Here is a 22,697-nt window from a genome sequence, read left to right as displayed (position 1 = left end):
ACCCTCAGTTTGTTGCCTAGAGTTAAGAATCTCTATGGTTCAGACCATTTCCTCTCAGTGAATGTATCTGATGTATAGGAACTCTCATCTTCTGCCGAGAGGAGCCCCTTCTGTTTTATTTTTCAGTTTGAAGAATTTCTTGCACCTCTGTCTTCCTGGGGGAAGCTGCTGTTAGAGTTGAGGTTCTAGGTCTCAGCTAAGAAGGCAGCTGTCGGGCGCAGGGTTCTGTCCTAGCATCCGGTGAGTCCTCCGTGTGGGTCACACGGCCAGCGAGAAGCCCTGGCTGAGCAAGGCGGGCGCTCAGATGCCTGGCTCAGACTGGCTTTGTACAAAGAGCCCTGGTGTAGTTCACAGCAGCATCTGCTTTGGAACCAGCTGGGGGCCTTTATCTTGGAACCAGTCAGGCTCATTTTAAAGGGTAAAAGACCTAGTGTCTACAGCAGGAGAAAGGCTGGAGAAAGAAGAAGGTTAATAGGCATGCTGTCCTCCCCCCCCCCCCTGCCAATTCAGCTGTTCCTTGTTGAGACTTCTGTGTTGTGACTGGAAGCAAATGGGAGACCATCAGAGAGTCCCTTGTTCAATGTGGATGCTGTTGAAAACATCTCCCATGGGCAGGAGGCATGGTTCTTACTTTGTTGCTCAGAGGATGGTTCTGGGGCTTGTTGTTTTAAGATGGGCTCAAGTACAATGCAGTTCATTTTCTAAGGTCTTATTTATTTATTTGCCAGAGAAAGAGAGAGAGAGAGAGAGAGCACAAACAAGGGGAGTAGCAGGCAGAGGGAGAAGCAGGCTCCCCACTGAGCAGGGAGCCTGACTTTGGACTTGACTCCAAGACCCTGGGATCATGACCCAAGCCAAAGGCACACCCTTAACTGACTGAGCCACCCAAGCATCCTTGCAATTCATTTTCTTAAAAAAAACGCCACTTTCGTGTGATGTGATCCCACCACCCTCTTAGAGGAACAGCTGTTGGTATCTGCAGCAGGCCATACGTGTGTAAGATAAGTTATCTACTCACAAGGTTACCGAGGCTTTTTGTACTGTCAGATAAGACAGTTGCTACAGTTTTCCCCGGCACCCAGCATTCTGTATTTCCCTAAAAAGAGCCAGGTGTTGAATTAAGGATGGAATAACAAACACTGGGCTTTGCTTTTAAGTCCACCTCTGTGGAAGTGGGTTCTCTTAAGAGGTTTACAAGGAATTTTTGACATGAGCCTCTTCTGAGGAAGATAAAGAACTAGAGACTTGTTTGAGAGTCTATCCCTCCTGTGAATACGCATACACAGCCATCTTAAATTTGTTCTTATTTAGGCAGGACAAAAATGTTATAGTGTGCTTAAGTGATTTAGCTGTTTCTCCATAATCTTAGTTCTCTTGGAACTACGAAAACTGATTTGCAGTGAGGCTGTCCGGTAGCAAATATTCTGCATACTTTCTTGTATTGGACTCACATCGGTATCCAGAGTTTTCTCAGTTTTGCCGGTCATTATATCAGCTCCCCAAATGAAGACTCATCCTTTGTGTTCCTCTAGTAGTGGGATGAGTTGGCGATGACAGTGTGCCCTCTCTTGAGTCCCCGAAGGGATCAATAATACAAGTGTTGTTCATGAGCTGTCTGGCCTGTGGGGTAAGGTCCCCGGTCCAGTAACAGAGCATTTGTGTATCTGTGTGTGTGTGTGCGCCTATTTGCCTGCTGTATTTTGAAGTAAGCTAATTAACTACGGACCATAAATCTTTATACTTGACTTGAATAAACTGAATAAACGAGTCCAGGCAAGTCTGAGTATTTGCAGTGATAGCAAATACAAATTAAGCTATCCTATAGTGTGTGAGTGCTTATCACACAGGCGCTCAGTAGATTAAAAGACAAAATAAAAAAAAAAATTAAAAGTACAAAATTAAAAAAAAAACAAAAAACAAATCCTGGCCTCTTCATGTTAGTTAAAGTGAATTTGTGTATGTGAAGAACACAGTAAATTCTATATGTATGAGTGGCGTTACTGTTACTTTGGTTTCGAAGATGTTATGTCCTTCAGTCATTAAATAGACATGGAGCTGCGGCAGAGCGTGGGGACAGACCATGACTGTGGCCACATGCAGTAACTATTTTAAAATAAGAAAGATAAGTTCCCTGCATCTACTACCTTCAGTTTACTCATTTAATAGTTATTTAAAAGTAAAATAAATAAAATATAACATAATGTAATAAGTGTATAAAAATACGTTATATAAAGTGGTGCCAGAGTGGCTCAGTCAGGTAAGCATCCAACTCTTGATTTTGGCTCAGGTCATGACCTCAGGGTTCTGCAATCCAGCTCCGCATTGGGCTCTGTGTTCAGTGGGGTTTCCGCTTGAGCTTCTCTCTCTCCCTTTCCCTCTGCTGTGCACCCCCATCCCCCGCTCATGTATGCACTGTCTCCAAAAAAAAAGAAAACCCCCAAAAAACAAAAAAACAAAAAACTCTCTATATAAGAAAGGTAATAACTAATTATTTCCCTGATATTCCCACTAGTGTTGTACTGTTGACTGTTTGGGGGAAGACAGTTGGTAGAAGAAGTTGCCAGAAAATGGCTTCTCTCCCAGTAAATTCCTGTGGATGCAGGAACCCATTGTCTGCTTCTATCTTTTGTAACAGAAAAAAACATTGACATGCTTCCTTGATTAAATAGACTCGGGTCTGAAAGAAAATAGCGTAGACAAGAGGGTGAGAGATAAGGGTGTCTGTGTGCACGCGTGTGTACACACATGTGTGCGTGTAACGCATGTTGGAGGGAGGACGATTGCCAAGTATGAGGGAAGTGCCTGCAGGTTTACGTGTTTCCCCTGGCAGTTGCTGCCTTAAGCATGTCTCTTCCTGTCCACGTAAGACATGTTGGTTTTTTGAAAATGTGGGCAGGGATGAAATCTGCCATCCATGAGCACAGCAACGGCTCCATGTGAATTCAGTTCCGGTGACCTTCTGGAAATTGGCACTGGTGACCTTTTATCCGCCTTCACCCCTCTGTGTGTGTGTTTTGCTGCTTCCTTCCCTCACTGACAGATTCATGTCTTCTTCCAGGGAAAAGCTCCTTAGGTCAGTGTGTAATAGCCTCTAGAAGAGTTCTCTTGTCTACAAAAATCTAATTGTCTTAGCAAGCAAGTCTGTGTTTTATATTGTATCATTAAGAAGAAAGTACGCATTTTACAGTTAATTTTTTCTCAGCTTCCAAGGGGGCTTTTCATCTCAGATATTAATCAGCAGGACTAGAAAGAAGGGAATTAAAGCAGAGACAGAAAAAAAAGAGGAAAAAAACCCTACAAGATTTAATTAAAAAAAAAAAAAAACAACAAAACACAAACATGCAGGGTAAATATAATTTCTTTCCTGTATAATTTATATGAAAATTTATCAGGTACTGATAGGATAAATAGCCCAAGGTAGTTTTTCCTTGGCTTATACTTTCATCACAGATGTTTCTGCTCAAGTATAATGTAACAGTTTTCTATCTAAAGGAAAAATACTCTGGAGATGTGGGTGGCTTAGTCAGTTAAGAATCTGACTTTGGCTCTGGTTGTGGTCCCAGGGTCCCGGATCAAGTCCCACACTGGGTTCCCGACTCAGCAGGAGCTGCCTTCTCCTTCCCCTTGCTTGTGCTTTCTCTCTCTCTCAGACAAATACATAAAATATATTTTTTAAAAAAGGTAAAATACTTTAATTCCTTGGCAAGCTAAAAATGAACCCCGAAAAAATCTTTGTTACTTGCATTTACGTATTTTTGTCCATAAAAGGTAGTTCTCAAAATCAAAACCAAAATATTTACAATGGTATCATGCACCCGTTAGACATTTTCTTTGCAAATTGCAAAATGAAGTTTCAAAGTCAGTAATAGCCGATTTGTCGCTTCCAAAATGTCTCAGCTGAAACATAAAGGCACGAACTGTTGTTACAACTTGCATGGATCTTAAAAGTACTCCCCTGAGTGAAGAAGCCACTGGAAAAGGTACAGAGCACTTCCCTGTATCTAGCATTCTCAAAAATGACAAAATTACAGAGATAGAGAAGAGATTAGGGGACTAGGAAGGGGAGGGGTTCAGGCACAGGGGCAGCCCGAGGGTTTCTTTGTGGTGATGGGATTTTTTTTTTATCTTGATTGTGGTGGAGATGGTATGAACCTAGACATGATAAAATGAATGTCATGGAATTCTCCACAAAAACTGTATGCAAGAACAATGACTGCATTCAAAAACTAGCCAAATCCAAGTAAGTCCTGAATTCTAGTTAATGGTAGGTCATGTGTCATTGTCAGGGTCCTGACTGGGGTCATGTACTATGGTTATGAAAGATGTTCCCTTTGGGGGAGACTAGGTGATGGGGACGCATGATCTCTGTCCTATGATTGCAGCTTATGGGTCTCTATTTCAAAATATAAAGTTCGAAACAAATCCCTCTGCTGAAGAAAAGATCCCAGCTACTAATTAAACCTCCTTAGGAAGCAATTTAGTCAAAGACTGGTATCCTTTCAGGAGGCAGGCCTTTTAGACAGAAACACAGAAGATTCTTGATTTAGCATGTGCTTAGTATCCTGTTCTGCAAGGGTTACATTGTGTAGCTTTAAGTGATTGCTGTTTCTGTGGCTTCTGTTAAACTAGCAGAATCAGGAAATCTTAGAGTGAGCAGAGATCTTACAGAGAATGTAGGTCAGACTTTGAGGTTCCACCTCTGGGTTTTTGGTATCCTCATTTGTAATAGGAGGGCTTTGTCCTAGATTCTTTGCTAATGTCCTGCCTAGTTCTAAATTTTAGAACCCACCACTTTGGCATAGAAACTACAGAAACAATAAGGGCAAATTCTGCCTCATTATTTATTGTGTGAGACAAATGTCTCCATTTATGTCGATTGCCAATGTGGACCTACAATCTCTTTATTTAAGACTATCTCCCATAGTATGAACACCTAGAGAGTAAATGATGAGGGCTCTACCACTTAGCTAAATTTGAGAATTTTCCAGAGGAGGGAGGATCCAGGCAGTTTTCTTGAGATGGATGTACCATTACATAGTCCTTATACAAAATGTGTGGCTTCTACCCATTTGAAAGGGGAGGTTGACTTGGTCAGTGCCTTCCTGTATGGGTCCCCGGACAGCTCATCAGATGCACCAAATTTCCCAGGGAAACACGTGGCCCGTAAAACACAAAAGCTCCGGAAGCTATAAAAAGTAACCATTGTCATTTGGGAATAAATGAAGGTAACACGCTCTCAACAACCAAGACAGCTTAGGCTTACTCATGCTACACTTTTCTTCATGGAATGCTAAACACTGATTTCCTTGGGGAAACTGAGCCCACTGTAAAACCAGGCTCAGAAGCCCCCAGGGCCCTCTGACCCGCTGATAGTCCGCATATGCAACAAAGGATCTTAATTTAACAGCAATTACACTTTGTCCTGTGGTACCCATTTCCCCTAAGTCTATAAGGATTTAAGTCATAGTCTTACCAAAACAAAGCAAACACAGAAGCAGCACCTCACAGCCTTAGTGTCATTTTATTAACAAAAGGAACCCATGGGGTTCAAACCAGAGTACAAAATACAATCTTTATTTTTTTTTTCCTGTAGGTTAAAGAGTTACATTTTTAATAATAAAAATAATTAAAAAAAACTTTCATAGTTAACTTATCAAAAACAAAACCCCTGCCTACTGAGTTTCTTATTGTGCAAAACAAAAACATAAAAATTAAAGTTCCGCCCATGGAAGGATTTTGTGTGCCAAAAGATGCACATTTTCAATTTCAAAAAAATTTGCATCAAAAAGAAAATTCTAAGGCCACAGTTTCTTTGCAAACTAAACAGAATAACAAGCAAATAGCAGCTAAATTTTTATCTTCATTCCCAAGAATTCTGTTGCAATGTAGAATTTTCTACATTCATAGAATAATTTCTTGATTATGAGAAAAGGTATGCAGTTTCAACCTACTGCTTAAGGTCAGATATACTGATACCAATTTGATAAGGCAAATCATACCTTTTACCTACTCTTTTAAGTGCTCCAAAATCAGCTTTGCTTTAATTTTGTGAGCACATTTCATGATGTCTCTGTTACAGGTGATAAAGCAATCCTAGTGAAGGATTCCACTGAGTCGTTGGAAGCCAACGACTTGGCTTTCTACACGGGGCCAAATAATTAAACTTCCTTCCTTCATACCGCTCTACTTTGCTTCTTTCCCTTTATTTTTGGTATCACGGAGATGGACAATATCTTGACAAGGCATAGAAGTCAAGAAACAATTGAAGAGGATCTTTTTTTTTTTTAGAGGAAAAACAAAACCGCTTAGATAACACTTAAATACACATATCTGTTTAAAAATACACAAAAACAAAGCAAAATTTAAACAAAAAAAAAGGCACTAAAAACCAAACCAGGAAATAAAGTTCTGTGACAATTTCAGTACCACAATTATTGGTATAACAGTTTTGCACTGTGATTTTAAATAGTGGCTTATGATGAAAAAACTGCCTAAGATGCTTATGTGATTACAAAGAGAGGTATGTCCAGAAGGGGGAGAAGTATACGTTTACCTAATGCATGTAGAAAAATCCCTGATCAGATTGGCCAGCTAACTTCTAAATACAAAACTTAACCCTAGAGGAACTTTGATACTTGGGACTGAATATACCGACTGAAAGAAAAATCACTTGCTCTGGGGAATGAAGTATGGCATTCTGCATGGGAAGCACCAGAGTTTCTGGGTCGAACCCATAAGGATGTCGAGAAAACCAAAGTACTCGGCTGGTCCAAAATCATTATTGTGGGGATCCCGCCTCCCCTCCTTTCCACTTAGGGTCCAGGAACACTCTCAGCTCAGGAAACTGACAACAGAAGAAAGGAGAAGTAAGGGGCCACGTGGGCACGAACAGAAGGGGAGTGGGCGATGGTAAAAACACTGCTCAGACTTCTAGCAGCAACACAATCTTGTTGGTCGGAATATCCTGAGGTTAAATGATAATAAAATATTGCACCAAAACGATAAAGAAAGAAAAAAAAATCACAGTTTAACTGGAACTACCGAAGAAATGGAATGGGAGTTAAGAGTGCACAGCACAGGGACTGCCCTATGTGGGCGTCAGGCTCTTGGCAGGAATTCAGTTTGTCCTTTTTAAAAACCATGGTTATTTGTACCCTCTTTTGATTTTGCGTTTATTTTTAAATACCCTTTGGCAGACATATATTAACTTCCGTATGGATCTTTCCCTTGGTCCACCTGCAGATTCAGTGATTCAGAAGAGGACTGCCACTGCCAATTAGCGAAAACTCCAAACAAGGCCCATCAGGCCTAGAGTTTTCAAAAGATTCTGATAACCCCACTAGAGGTAGGTTAAGAAAGGCTTTTGGGTTTTTTTTTTTTTTTTTTTTACCTTTTTTCCTGTGTAGTTATCATGGCAGTCTGAGGACATAACCTTTTTTTTTTTTCTACTGTGATCCTAGGTGAATAAGACATGGAGAAAATCAAACACATATCCTACCAAAGTACTTAAAGGGGGTAAAAATCTAGCCTTTGACAAAACGTGTTCTCATGCTAAAATTCATCTTTCCCCTCTGAACTGACATGCCTTGCAAGGAACCCTTTTCTTGATTTCATAATACTGTAGAGCTGATTTATAAAGTGTCACCACATTAGGACCTCATCAAAAGGTTCTCCCAGGGACTTTGGTCCTATGGCACACTGTAAGAAACCACGAAGCCCCTGGATGTCAGCATCACAGTGCATCTTTAGAGCAGGCCTTTCCTATTATGCTGCTACCTCCTTCAAAATCAAGGCTCCCAATGAGTCTATACTTCCTTAAAGCTTGGGGTAACTTCTGTTCCACTTGGAGAAACCTTTTGAAAGTGACGCTTGTGTAGCGTTTCCACTCTCCGCACAGTCTCTTCTCTTGAGCGCAGGCACCCTTCACTTACTCGGTCACTTTTGGCGTCCGGGACGTTCTTGTCACATTGACTTTTCACATCTGCTTCGCTGAGTTAAAGGGGACACACAACCCTATCATCCGCTCGTGCAAGAATCCTGTTGGCCCACTGGGAAGTTCACATATTCTTTAATTTCTATGACCTTTGATCTGGATGTTCGTTTCTGTCCTCGCACTCCTCTTCTCTCCCTCTTTTCCAGAAAGGCAAGGTCGGGGAAGGAACGGATACTCGAATCTGATGAACACAGTGATTTCTGACATTTGCTCAGAGAATGAAGGAAACAGGCTGGGTCTCCTCGACATCAGGAGGATGTGGGTCAACCTGCGGAAGGGGAAGGAGCGAGGACCAGGCTTACTACCCCAGCACCCGGCAAATGATCTCAGTGTCTACTTCTAATTACACAGTGGTTAGAAGCCAAGCTTTGAGCCTATTACTAAGAAGTCCCAGCGGGTCACTTAAGTGCTTTGTACTCCACGGCCACAGAACACAATTTAGAGGCGATCACAGTACTCTATGGGCACACTATCATTTATAAAGAAAATATTACAAAAGGAGGTAATTGGATCAGTGCCGGTCTATCATCACTAGAAGACTTTTTTTAAGTATGTATCCCTTACTAATTAGGAATCAGCAACAGATACTTATAAAGGATTATTTCCCAAGGGCAAACTAAAAGTCTCATTTTCTTTAATTTTGCTTACCTCTGAATAAAGAGGCGGAGGCTGAAACCGGAATTCCTGTATGCAGGCGAACATGGGACAGCATGCTTCTCCCTCACAGTTAGGGGGCTGGGGGTAAGGAGGCACATGTCGAGAGAATTCCTCCTCGGACACCACATCTGCATAATTTGGTGGCGCTGGGACAAAAAAAGAGTCTCAGAAATCCATGCAAAAATTCATCACATCAATCTCTTCTGAACTCTCATCAAAATAAGAAATTTAGCTAAATTTGCAAACAATGGTTCCCTCCCCCCCCCCCGCCTCTAACGAGCAAGTTTTTGTGCCCATCAAGACAGAATATTCTGTTGTTGTGAAATCACTACTAAGTTACTGTATTCTACTCTTTTTTTGTTCAAAACTGTGAACTTTATTGATAAAAACATGATAATAAACTATAATTGTTCATTGATTTACTTTGCAGTTGCCATCCTGCAAATTCATATTAAAACTGGGCAAATAATACTATTTATATGTACACCAAAATCAGGCAATTATAAAAACACCTTCATTAATACGAGGTGGTACAAAATTCTGTGTGAACAATTCTTTGTGCAGAATGGTATTGTGCATTCCAAGACACACAGCATCTCCGCCTGCTGCTAACTAAAATGCCAGTTGGGCTCCAAACAATAAACAACCCCCCCCCCACCATTTCCAAACCTCTCCTGGGGGGCACTACCATTCCTACTGAAAACTTGTTTTAGGCAAAACCTTCCAATAAAACTATTTTATGATCTTTCCTGGGTCTGCAGGTCACAGGTTCAACAATACCCTGGAGAATGAGCCCTTTGGTCATTTACTTTCAAATCATCCTGACATCTAAGCTACAGTGCTTCTTGGTATAAGTGTCCCCCAGTACGGATGTATCCGGGGACCTCTAGGTTGTCCTAGGTTGTATTCTACTCTTCTAAGAGGTGCAGGTTATAGTGCAGGTGAGAAAAAGAAAATCACTGAAATGAGGCTACAGAAAATACATAGCACTGTCTGCTGATTCTATTTCGTGTTGTCTTACTGTTAATAAACGAGAATTGAGAGACAAAGACTATATTGTAGGCTCTGCCATCAGCACCTCTGTGTCCAGGATAAGCTGGGCTCTCCAGGTCCCTGCCAGGAAGGCAGTTTTGTAATGTCCAGTACTCAGAAGAGTCTGGAAAGCTGTGGTGGCAGGAGTCACTGTCGTCTGAGCACCGGTGGTCTTATGTGGTCCTCAGGGGCCCTACGGATAACATGCCATGCGCAAAGAACCTTCAAGCCTCGTACCTTCAGGTTGCTCCGGCAGAGTCAACGTCAGCCAGCTCATGTCCACGCTGAACTGGCTGGCGATGCTAGAGTTTCTGCTGCCAAAACCGTGGTATGGAATTGTGCCAATCACTAAAGGCAGCTCGAGCATCAATTTTTTAGCACCAGGAATGTGAATATACACCTAATAGGTCAAAAAAAAAAAAAAAAAGAAGAAGAAGAAAAAGAAAGAAAGGCAAAGTTAGACCTCCAATTTATTTTTTCCACAGAAACAAGATCTTTGTTGCCTGCCACCACTTTCCCAAGAAAACTGTAAATGATCATGACCAAATAAAATGAAGAACAAACCAGACGAAGAGCCCAGGAAATCCAGTGACTGCTCTGCGATGGGGAACGGTAGCCTTAACATACTTTACTGTAAGCGAGCACGGCTTACATAGTAATTATAAAAAATGAAGTCTATGTTTCCAATATAACAAATACCCCTTAATGCATGTTAGTTAATTCAGTTCCTTAGGGGGACAGTTTTCAATTAAAAAGAAAGGCCAGCCTTCACCATTCCCGGGTCTGCTGTAATGCTGACCTACAAGGACACTTCCCCAGGTACGACATGTGCGTATTTGTGCAGATACGGCAGCGAGCGCCGCATATTTTCCATCGTAAGGAGCTCTCCACTTACAGCTAAGGAATAGTCTACTCGGATAATGCAGCAATCCAGGATGGACGGAGTAACAGGTGGGATCTTCAGAGTCTTCCCATTCCACGTGTCGGTGCCCCCAGAAGCGATGTGGTTTCCTCGCACGTTGGCAACCATGTGCCGGACGGACTTTGTTCTCCCACTTGCCAAATATGTCTGGGTTTGGAAAATAGCAGCTTTGGGAACAATCAGCCGAGAGGAACAATTCTCTATCTCTGCGTAGATTGGAATGGCTTCTCCTAAAAAGAGAACAAAAACACCTTCAGAGACTTTCAGAAAGTTCTTACCATGGTGGAAGAGAGCCACTAACCAATGAAAGCAAAAGTCGCCACGCAAACTTTGATGGAAAACTTGTATTGTGAATTTGCGTCAGAAATCTGAGAATTCATTGCAGGTCTTGGTAGATACTGGCTTCTACTTATTGCATTATTTGCTTCTCTAATGTAGCAATAGTACGTTGGCTGTTTGAAAGATATGTAAATGACTAGCATTTATAAAAATCAAGAAAAGACCTAAAAATAAATGACCCAGTACTATCTTAAGTACAAAAGATCACTAACAAAGTCATTGATGCCCATCAAGTTAAAATCTGCCGAACAGAGGAACACAGACGTTGCATTTAAGGAACCGATGTGAAGGCATAAATGAAACAATGGGCGGAGCAGGTGACTTTCCCACCCCCATTATGTGTCCACCATTCCACCATCTGGACCACATCCATCCCCAGTGAGCTAGAACCCTGGAGTAGAGGCCAGGCCCGGCGGAGGGAATCAGATCCTTCACAAATGGTGGTTCCATTATCCATCTGACTGTTCGGGAAGTTCCTGTTCTACACGCTCACGCCCCATGTTTGTGCACACATCCCCAGCACAGGGTCAGAACGCCCCACAGGAGTTTCATGCCGTGATGGCGCTCTTCTGAGCAACACTGCTCCTGACATTCTTTTGCAACATCAAGTAAAATGCTGGCATTTTCCCATTCTCCAAGTTTTAGTCTTTGTCACTCAAGTGAAAGGACCAAAGTCAGAAATACCAGGAGTTTTACTGGATTCCACTCATCCAAACAAAAATACGTACATATCCATTATTTATATGAAAAACAGAAAGCCATATTATCCATGTTTTAAAACAGTCTGTACCTCATGAATTACAAAATACAATATTTAAAAATCACTTAAAAGTAGCTCATAACATGCACGACTCTTCCATTTGGACTTTCAAAAATTTTGCTTACCATTACAGTATCCTTTTCTTTCAATTTTGGCACTCAGTGAGACAGGACCAGACGTGAAAAACCAACAGCCAACCATTTTCTCTTGAGTTTTCAATACAGGGGTCTTGAAAATTACAAATAATAACATGACTTTAATTAAACCAGTAGAAAACTCACAGAACTTAAAATTACGTCATTCTTTATTAAACAGTTGAGTAGAAAGGTCTTCTAGGAAACAACTCAACTTTTTCATCCTCATGGGACATATTAGGCAAAATACTTGCTAAAACATAAAGCATTAAAAAAAATCATTCTCTTTTTAGGAAAACTAAGATGAATTGTGAGACTCAAATAAGCTGATACCACCCTATTTTATCCTACAATCATTATAATTCTGGAAAATGATATACCTTCCCTTAAGGTAATGATAAAAAATAACAGTAGAAACTATTAACATGACAGAGATGTTTTTTTCTTTTAAAGACTTTATGTGTAGGTTAGGTAAAAGAAGAAATGGCATAAAAATCAATAATCAAAATCTTCTGTTTCTTTTGGCATCTAAAATAAATGGTCATCAGGAAATGGTCTTTTCCTGAATTCAGAAATGCATGATTAGGCAGAAATTTCAAGTGCCCATTATTGAGACTGGTTTGGGGTCTTGTCTGAGGACAGCACAACACGCCCACCATAAAAACCCACAAAGTTACTGAACAGACCTCCCCACCTTTAGCATTTAAAATGCTCCATTTAAAAGACGCGCAAACCAAAAAAGCTCATCGTAAAACCTAAAGCAGCAATTCTTTTACTTAAAAAAAAAAAAAAAAAAAATTAAAGGATTAGTAGTTTCTCTTTTTGGCAAAAAAAATAAAATCTCCGTAAATCATTTGCCACAATGGTCCTATAGTTTAGAAATAGTCACCTTCCCAATTCTAAGTAGTTCTAAAAGCACAAGACAGTATTGTCAATTTGCAAAAAACAAAAAAACAAGACAAAAACAAAACAACAAAAAAACCGAAGGTGTTACGTGGATGGTAACTTCCAGCTGTAACTGGAGCCTCAGCCTGGACTATTGGGTGCTGTCCCCAAGGGACCACGCAGCTAGAGTGTAACCAATACATGGCCATTACAGTGAAGTCCATTCCATTTTTGAATGAAAATTGAGTGAAACACCTTTGAACTTGTTTTTTACCCTTCTCTTTAAAAACACTGGCTAGCGAAAGAAACCCCCAGCACTAATGATACATCTTTGGAGCATCCGTATCATGATGGAAAGTTCAAATTATCCCAGTGTTTTCTATGAAGTTAAAAAAAAAAATCATTCATTCATATTTAAATGAAGAACCATTAGGTCCTCATAGCTATCATGAAAGTACAAGGTATAATTTTATATTATTTTGATAATATGGGTTTAGATAAAAGAATCTAGCTCATTAGCTCCCATCTTGCCTATTCTGTTGTTACTTACAGCGTAATCTTTCTTATCAGCCTACAGTATTTCTGGTGATGATTAGAAGTTCAATGCTTTAATGTGGCCAAATCTGTCATAAGGAAATGATAAGAGAAAGGCTCTCCACAGCAGCTGCGCGCACTTACTTAATGTTGGAAAATGACATGCAAAATGGAAGGATACATAGCATAATGGCCTGATCCTCAATAACAGGCTGAGCTTGATTAATACTCTTCCATAATTACTGTTCCTCAACCTGCTATTATTGAAGAGTTTAGAATACCACCGCCCCGTGAATGTGGCCGCTCTGGGGAAAGTAAGCCCTCTCTGTGTGCGCATTAGTGTTATTAAGCCTTATTAATGCATTTCAAGCCTGTGTAACTTTTTGGCAAAAGCAGCCCCGAACAACGGAGACATAATCAATAGTATTAACACACACAATTTGTAATTTGCCCAACCTAGAATCACACATTTATCGCGAAGGCCCACGGGTTACAAGATTGTATGAGAAAGTGACAGGACGGGCTAGCGCCGCACGGCTTGGTGTACACAGCAGTACTGATGGAAGCGAGGAAGGGAGGGGAGGAGGAAGAGGAGAAGGAAGACTCACTAGTAACGCTGGTGCATTGACATCGATGTGACTAACAACCTGGAGCTCCCGCTTCACACTCTGGTCAGGTACCTTGGGTCGTTCCAAAACTGCCCTCACACAGTACTGAATACTTCCGTATTTCCCGGTGAATGAGGTTACTAAAGGTCTGAAACGAACCAAAGAGGTTAATTGAGAAGTTCATCTTTCAGTGAAACACTACTGGAAAAACACCCTTAAAGTGTTGGTTTGGGTTGAAAAAAAAATAAAAAGAATGGGAACAGGGGAAGTCTGTGAGGGGCTATTCAAGATCAATGGGCATCGCTGAGTTTCAGAGATACTCGGCACCCTCTTCTCGGGACTGGCGTATTGCAGAGAAAGAAAATCATAAAAGTAGTATCGTTTCACTTACTCAGATGGAAGTTGAAAGCTAAATGGAAATTCATGCTTTCCAGGCTGTAGTAAGAGGATGCCTTCACCTAAAAAAGAAAATACATTTTTAACTGAGGTTCCTATTAGATCAAGAATTTTCACAAGTTAAGTCCTATTTTTTTAAAGGGAGGTTTCCCCTGGAGTATCCAGGATATTCCAAAAAATACATTAATCTCTAAGATTTAGAGAATTAGAATGTCAATCAGTTTCTACCAAGTTTCATTAATTTCAAACCATATATATATACATACAGCTTCCACCTTTAAAAGGACCAATCACACAAGTATCAGAACCCAGAGGTCACATGTACATCCACATTATGAATATACATGCACATATCTGTATACATGCACACACAAGTATACCTGTAACACGTGTGTGCGTGTACACATACACATTTGTTTGCCCACTCATAAACTAGTACAAGTGTCCCAACATTATATGATAAACACACACCAATGCTATTACACTAATAGTATATGTTATAGTATATTATTATACTAATATGAAATACCAATATTAAAATGGATTGAAAGCTGATTTAGCAAAAAATGCATCTATTTATTTTGGGTGTACAATAAAAATCTGATTCTGTATTCTTTAGGCAAAAATGCAAAAAGAAGGTGAAAAATTTCCTTAGGATATTGTGAAGATTGAGTATAATTCCAAACAGCCAAACCAACAGGACAACTTACGAGGTAAGGGTCATGCATTTACATTTAAGCTCTACCAATTAATAGGTGGTTAGTTAATTGGTGGTTAAGTCAACATACAGAGCAGGGTCTGCCAAGCACAGCCATGACTCCCCCCTCCTAGTCTGGGCCTGCTGGGTCAGCCAGCTGGGTTTTCTCTCACGCAGAGGCTTAGCCCCGCTTGTCAAGGCTGAGCTGCAGGGGGCAGATAGACCCTGGGACGCCTGGGCACTGCTGGAGTTCCCGTGAACACACAAACAACCGGCATCATTCAGATCCAAAGTCAACTCCAGGCTGTCACGTGGTTCAGACAGCTCTGCCGAGACACTTAGAAACTTCCCCTTCACTTTATGCTCATCGATTCAAGTTCTGAACTAAACCCCCTCATGAAGGGTGGCACGATTCAGAGGAAGAAAGTGCAACAGAAATGAGAACTTTCTTCAAGATTTGCCTGGTCAGTTGATACTAAAAACAGAGCTTCCTACTGTATGCGTTCATTCAAAAAAGAGAGAGACATTTAAAGGGCTGGTAAAATGGAATATTTTTTCACTTACTAGAAACAATTAACATTTTAACCTTGTACTTTCAGAAAACAGGAATGCATTATTGGCCCATTTAGTCTTCTGAATCTGTCCCCAATTTTCAGCATGTAATATATTAGGGGGAATAAAAGTAAGGTATTTACCACTGAAAGGTCATTCAAATAAGAAGCACAGCACAAGTAGGGGACTTGGAGGCAATGTGAACAAGGGACAGGGACATGAGGCCCGGTTCAACCACAGTGATGAAGGCGGTCCCCAGGGCTCAGCTGTGCCCAGGGCTGCCCTCCCAGTGAGACTCAGCACTGTTACTGCTGTGCTAGAGCGTAAAAGGTTCCAGGCAATCCCGATGAGAGCTGGACAAAAGTTCTAAGTTACAACCCTTAGACTATGGAATATGACAAGCTGTGTCCTTTACAATGCTTAGAAACGTGGGTTTCATGTGAGTTCAAACCTCACAGCGCTTAGACAGCAGGCATGGTGGATACAAAGATGTGTAAGGTCAATCCTCAGACAGACTGCAGGAAGAGAGGAGGCTACAGACACACACAGAGTCATGAGCACAGAATGCAGGAGCCCCGGGAGGGGACAGTACCTGCTCTGCACCTGAGAGCCGGCACGGAGAGGCGCAGGAGGGGGTTTCAGAGGAAGGGAACAGCATGAGGCCGGCACAGTGGGCATGTGTGGAGAAGAGCATTACTTGGGCTACCGAGAGAGAGAAAATTCTCTTATCATAGAGAATACAAATGAACACAGGAACTAGAACATTTAAAACAAGACTTTCAATCACCTCCATATATAAATAGGAACACAAATGGAGAAAGTTGATAAACCTAGCTTATAGGATTTGGAAACAAATCTTAGTTTTCTTCCTTTCTCTTATGACTATTATTTTTTTGTTAAAAGTTTCACAGGCTGAATCACATGCCCATTTCCGCCTCTGTTCTCATGATTCAGTGCTTCTGCCTTATACACTGAAGACTACAGTGTCACAGAGAGGCATTCCAGTCACCAATGGTCTTATGGCCTGAGCTCCTCACTCAAGGCACTAAGTGGGAGCTTAGAGCATCATTACAGAGTCAGAGACTTGGGCTCAGGAAGGTTCAGGGACTCCCACAAGGTCATACTGCTGGTGGGTGACCAAGTAAAACCAATTCTCTGTTCTGTTTTGTCTTTTTACCATAATTCCTCAATAATTTAAAAAAATGAAGAAAATCAATCACAATGATAGCAAGTAGATTAGATTAACAGTGCCAAACAGTTACTCAGGGAGGTTTCCTGAAAATCTCATAGACACATTTTCCAAAAATCTAGATTTCTAAAAATCTCTTCGGATGACTGAAATTCAGCTAGTGTTTGGAAAACAAATGACCCGGAGAATCTACAGTTATGTAAACTTGCTAACTTCTTCCAAGCTACAGATATTATGAGTGTTCTTTTTTTTTTTCTCTCATGAGATCCCCTAAAGCAAACTATGATTTTTTTAAATAAAACAAATTTTGCCAATATTTGGTATGATATCTTTTGAGAAAACAAGCTAAAATTTTTCAGCTTGCCTAGGCTAGGACATTCTATTCCATCAGAATGAAAAAGCAAGATCTAGCCTGTGATTCTTAACAGTACTTGTCAGACCAGATTCTACCAAAGCAATTTCTTTATTGCTAATCCCAGGTCCAACTGCTATTAATCTCACTTCTATTTACTCAGTAGTTATGGGCACAGAGATCTAGAGAGTCCAAAGTCCTGGACAAAACCACTTTACGTCTCTCTTCGATGATCCTTGACTCCAATCAGCCATCTTGAAAATCTGTGTTGTCCCAACCACTGGGGGAGGCATGTGTGGGCTGATCCTGGAAACCACACTGAGGAGAGGGTGACCCAACACACTGCACTGGTGAATTCAAAAGAAGGCTTTGGTTCCAAATGTGCTCTTTCCCCACTACAATACTTGGGATCACTGGATTCTCACATACCTTGAGGATTTAACTGCGAACAGTCTACTTCTCCAAAGTAGGAAAAGTCAAAATTGCACATACTATTTCCTGTGTATAAGACACAGAGAAGGTTAAAACATTAAGACTGTTTATACCATTTTTTCCTTCTATAGATAAAAGCTGAAGCTGATTAGGCAGGAAGGTAAAGTAGTTAAAGCAGCTGCCACCAGCTTCTTGAAGAGCAAGACTCATTGTTCCTAGTATTTTCATGATTCAGATGATCAATTTTTGCATAGTTCTTATATACAGTTGTATAAAATTTTATATTTATACACAGAGTATACAAACAGATGAAACAGCTATGTCATGGTTGCCACAGAAGCCCTTGGAAAGACCTGCACTATTAACTGGACTTCACCAGAGTGGACTAGAGGTGGGTAATTGTTCCTCCCGAACCTTGGCAACACCCGGATCCCACTGTCTCAAAAGGCCTACACTGCGGCTGGGAGGGGAGGGGGATGTTGCAAGTTAACAAAAAGAAGCAAAGAATAAAAGACAAAATATAGGGCAGAAGCAGAACTCTTAAGTTACTCGGCTCCCAGAAGAGAGAAACCAAGTATGATGGTCAAGAAACACTTCCGCTGAACTCCCTGAACTACTTCCCTCTTCCCAAGACTGAGGTTTTGCTAAATCATCTTGAACCGAGAACGAGAGTCTACCTCCAGGATGGAAAGAAGGGGAGGCCCATAAAACACTGAGCACCAAGCATGGGACCTCATCGTCTGATTCCGCTCTCCATCCCTCAGGCCAGAAGGGACTGGACCTAGATCCCCCGTCTTAGATTTCTGACTGCTCATCACAGGTTCCCATGGCAACGGTTCATTCCAGCCGCGATCCTGGAAGGTCCTGGGACGCCTGGCGCTGGGCAGGCCCAAGCGAACCGGCCGTGAAGCGCCAGGAAGACGTGCGCACTCCCCTCGCGGGATCGTCCCCACTGCTTTGCAACGGGGGGCACAGGCATTGTTACCCTCCCGTCACCGGCCACCAAACCGAGGCTCCGGCCACCAAGTGGGCGGACCCCAGCCCCGGATCCCGCCCCCACCCCTCCCCGCCAGCCGGTGGGCATCCGCCGGCGCGCGCCCTCCCGGTTCCTGCCAGCCCCTCTGCGGAGCCTCCGTGACCCATCGGGGACCCCCGGGGCCGTGGCCCTCGCTCACCGGCCGGGGGCTCGCGCAGGCTCAGGCGCACGTTCAAGTACTCCACCTCCGAGGCGGCGGCCGGGGATGCGGCGCCAGGGCTCGGGCCCCAGGCGGCAGTCGCTCGGCCGTGGGCCTCCAGGCGCAGCGCGCGCAGGGCCACCGGCTCGGCCGCCTCCAGCAGCACGTGTCCCGCCACCGTCTCGCCGCTCGAGTAGCAGCCCTTGCGCTCATCCTCGAACACCAGACCCAAGCTCTTCACGCGGCCCTCGGAGCCCACGGCCGCCGCGGACCCCGCCTCGCCGCCCATCCCGCCGGGCGATGGGGCCGCGCCAGGGAGGTCGGCAGCTGCCCGGAGCCGGCCTGGCGAGCGGAGGGGCGCCGCTGTCACGGGCGCCCGCCGCACGCTGAGGGCCGCTGCGGCCGCTGTGCGGTACCCGGTGAAGCCCTGGCGCGCCGCGGGGCCTATCGCTTTAACAAACCCCGGTGGGCCTGGACAGGGGCCGGGACAGCCCACCCCCGGCGCGCGCCCATAGGCCGGCTGTGAGTTCTGCCTCGTGCCGATTGGTTGTAAATGGCTACTGAGTCATTTCATAGGCGCTCCCACGCACCGGATGGCGCAGGTAGGCAGTGCGTGATCAGGCGGCAGTGACCAATCGGGGTACGCAGGCGTACACGTGCACAGGCCGCTTATTGGCTGGAACAAGGCACAGTCCTGGGGCACTGACCAATAGTGAGGCGGTGCGCCCATGTGGACAGATAGTGGGAAACAATATTTGTTAGGGAGGGGGCGGAACAGGGAATCTCCGGCTCGCGGAGTGTCTGCCGTTCCCATGGTTACGAACGGGGGCGGGGTTTCTGGCGGCGTGGGGCCAGTTTGCAGAAGTGTCTGGGTTCGCACTGGTTTATGCGGTTGTGACTGCAACTGGCTCGTATTTATGATTTAATCTGCAGTACTTCTGGGGAAATACATACCCTGGAAAATGGAACTCAGCAATAATTCTCCTGTGAGTTTTGGGTGGGTGGCCAGCTGTCTGGAAGCTTTCATGGATAACTTGGCAACTACCAACCTCCAGGTTCCCAAGCCCCGCCTCTCTAAGGTCTTGCAATTCCCAGCCTGAGAAAGAACCGCAGACTGGAAGGGTGAACGCTCTGATTCTCAACCTGGTACAACACCCAAAGAGTTCTGCTGGGCTCACGGGTTTTCTAAGCTGGTATTCGAATAGCCCAGAACACTGATTCTTCCTGTTGTAAACAAGATCATGAATCAGGTCGTTTCAAAACCGCGGGTGCTCCCCAAGTTTCTGCTCCACCCTAAAGGATTTCCTGACCTCCTTGTCATAGTTCAGGACGACTTGGAGTTGCCTTCAGGACTTGTTCTCCACGCCCATGCTCCTTTTGCCTACCCTCATTTTCATTTTGTTCTTTAATATTTCATTTCTTCTCAACTCTTCTCAACCATCTAGCATAGCTGACATTATCTGGGCATTTTCTAACCCTTTTAAGTTCTTCCCTTACTAAATTTCCAAGTTAGTGAGGAGTTAATCACAGATGGATTGATCTCATATTGAAATTTTAAAACTTTGCCGAAGTAGGTATTTCCTTTTTTTTTTTTTAAAGATCCCAAATGAAAGGTTGCTTTGTTGCCGCCTTTGAGTTTAAATTATTAACGTGAAACTTCACTGAAGATTTACAACTTCGAAGTGTCTTTATTGCTTCTGAAAGAAAGTGGAAAGGTCTACAAATCTCTGCCTAGTTCTGAAATAGCTGTTAGTTTCTCACGACTTCAGAAGAGTTCCCTCGTCCACTTTTCTTTATAACAACCTCACCTTCTATTCTTATTTGCGTAGTGTTCATCACTGCCATTTGAAGCACAGAACATGTTCTCATTGTTGTATCTGTAGTACCTAACGGAGTTTGGGACAAAATCAGCACTCGATAATGCTGAGTTGCTTGAGGGAAAGAATCCCAACCCATACAATATTATTTGGCTTTGTAATAAATGAATAGTACTTGGCCTCTTACTCTGCTATATCTTCATCTTCTCTAGGCAGATGTTCTCTGTCTTCTCCCCCCATCCCTTCCAAATTAGGTGGTTGAGAAAGGGGAAAGGGTAGTGGCTCTAACCATGCCCAAAAGGCAGAAATGCACATATGGTAGACATTCTGTGCTGAGAAAGATTGGGCTGTCTTTGCTACTACAGGTAGCAGAATGCATGGCCAAACGTTGGCTTGAGCAATAAGTATACTTCTTGTTTACTTAACCAGAAGTCCAACAGCAGGTGCTGTCAGGGTTGGTTCAATGGACTCCTTTCCTCTTCCTCCACTGTCATACTCTGCTCCCTTCCTAGTGGCAGTGGTTACCACAGCTCTAAATATCCCAAAGCAGAATTTACAAAATAAAGCAAGAGAATACATGCTCACAAAGAAAAAAAAAAAAAGAAAGAAAGAAAGAAAGAAAAAAGAAAAAGGTGGCTTTTCTTTTCTTTTTTTCTTCTCTCCTTTTGAAAAGAAAATACATTTGCCTGGATGCCCCTGGTAGGCTTCTTACCTGGTGTTGGCCAAAACGGACTCATCTGTGCACCATAGGTCATTAACTGGCAAAAAGAAATGAGATTCTTACAGTTCGCTCAGACCAGTGATTTTTCTCTGGGGGCTAAACAAAATCAGAGCTCTGGTAGCAAATGGCTGTTGTGTGGTCATCTAGAGCCGTTTAACTGACTTCAGTGGGCCTGGCCATGTGTGCTGTAGAGAAGAGCTGTCTCAGTCAAACCTTTAAAAAGGAGGATTTAAAAAAAAATTCTATGACTAGGTGGATTTTATTTATCTGGTGATTTAATTTATCTTGTGCCCCCCCATTCACAGATAAAATTCTGTTTTTATGGTGCATACATTATTATGGCTATTGGAGTTCTGCTAGCTTTAAGATAGCAGCATGCAGCATACTAAAAAATAAAAAATCCAATATGACAGTCTCCATCATTAATTGATGTGTTTAGACCAGTTACATACAATGCAATCTTTGATACAGCTGATTTTGGGTGTATCATTTTATTATTTGCTTGATTTGTGCCTCTGTGGTATATGTGTGTGTGTGTGTGTGTGTTTATGCTCCACCTTTCTTACTTTCTTCTTAATTATTTGAACATCTTTGAGTAACCCATTTAAATCTATCAATTTTCAGACTCTATCTCTTTGTAGTATATTTTAAGCAGTTTCTCTAGGAATTGGTGTTCCCCCTTTAGGTCATAGTGAGTATGTATATTACATCCACGGATACTGATAACTCCATGAGACACTGTTTACATTTTTGCTTCCGATAGTTATACATATTGTAAAAAGCACAAGAGAAAAGGGCTCTATTATAATTACCCATGTCTTTTTCATTTTTGTTTATCTCTTTGTTTATTTTGAAGTTCTGAGTTCCCTCGGGAACATTCTAGATTGAAGAATTTTCTTAGACATTTGTTTTAGAAGAGGCCTGCTGACAATGGATTCACTTAGTTCTTCTTCTTCTGAGAATGTTTTCATTTTGATGTCATTACTCAAGGATATGTGTGCTGCATACAGAATCCCCAGTTGGAAGTTCTTTTCTCTTCAGACTTGACAGATGTTGTTCCATTGTTTTCTGATAACTTTGGTTTCTGGTAAGAAACCAAGTGGTCCTTCAAATTGTTGTTCCCATATATGTTATTTTTTTTTCTCTTTGCTTTCAATATTTTTTTCTTTATCTTTAGTTTCCATAAATTTGAATATAATGGGTTTTTTTTAGTTTATATTTTGTGGAGTTCTTACAGCTGTATATTTTTGTCTTGCACCAAATTTATGTTTTTGTTGTTTTGTTGCCATTATGTCTTTAGATTTTTTTCCTGCACCAATCTCTTTCTCTGCTTCTTTGGGGACTTAAATATGAATATTAGATCTTTTTGATACTGTCTCATGGGAACTTGAGAGTCTCAGCTTTTCACTCTTTTTCTTTTCTCTCTCTGTTGGAGAAATTGGGTAAATTTTATTGGTCTCTTTGCAAGTTCATGGACTCTTTTCTCTGTCTGCTTCACTGTG

The 22,697-nt window shown here is 42.3% G+C and overlaps 1 protein-coding gene across 2 annotated transcripts; it reads right to left on the bottom strand.

Moving 5' to 3' along the window:
• Positions 1-5,502: 5,502 nt before the first annotated feature.
• Positions 5,503-19,189, bottom strand: ARRDC4 (arrestin domain containing 4). 2 transcript variants are annotated; one of them, XM_013060109.2, is made up of 9 exons: positions 18,658-19,189; positions 17,480-17,548; positions 14,256-14,322; positions 13,865-14,012; positions 11,829-11,931; positions 10,578-10,834; positions 9,920-10,082; positions 8,642-8,796; positions 5,503-8,261 (listed from the first exon to the last, which is right to left on the bottom strand). In XM_013060109.2, exons 1-9 carry the CDS (start codon positions 18,944-18,946, stop codon positions 8,205-8,207), a joined length of 1,308 nt encoding a protein of 435 aa, XP_012915563.2. In that variant the 5' UTR covers positions 18,947-19,189; the 3' UTR covers positions 5,503-8,204. The 2 variants fall into 2 exon arrangements, with proteins under 2 accessions (XP_012915563.2, XP_044926501.1); XM_045070566.1 differs by lacking the exon at positions 17,480-17,548 and having other exon boundaries at positions 18,658-19,181.
• Between the last annotated feature and the right edge of the window lie 3,508 nt (positions 19,190-22,697).

The sequence above is a fragment of the Mustela putorius genome, unplaced genomic scaffold, assembly GCF_011764305.1.
Source record: "Mustela putorius furo isolate JIRA1106 unplaced genomic scaffold, ASM1176430v1.1 tig00003972_pilon_pilon_pilon, whole genome shotgun sequence".
NCBI lineage: Eukaryota > Metazoa > Chordata > Mammalia > Carnivora > Mustelidae > Mustela > Mustela putorius.
The sequence above is the reverse complement of the archived record's forward strand: the minus strand, read 5'-3'. Positions and strand labels throughout refer to the sequence as shown.

What these genes read in the sequence shown, in the direction of transcription:
- ARRDC4 (XM_013060109.2), bottom strand. Translation starts at nt 18,946, where the DNA reads ATGGGCGGCGAGGCGGGGTCCGCGGCGGCCGTGGGCTCCGAGGGCCGC. An exon ending in TTCGCAGTTAAATCCTCAAG is followed by an intron (nt 14,323 to 17,479) that starts GTATGTGAGAAT and finishes TTTCTTTTTTAG; the next exon opens with GTGAAGGCATCCTCTTACTA. An exon ending in TCTGCCGGAGCAACCTGAAG is followed by an intron (nt 8,797 to 9,919) that starts GTACGAGGCTTG and finishes TTTTTGTCCCAG; the next exon opens with CGCCACCAAATTATGCAGAT.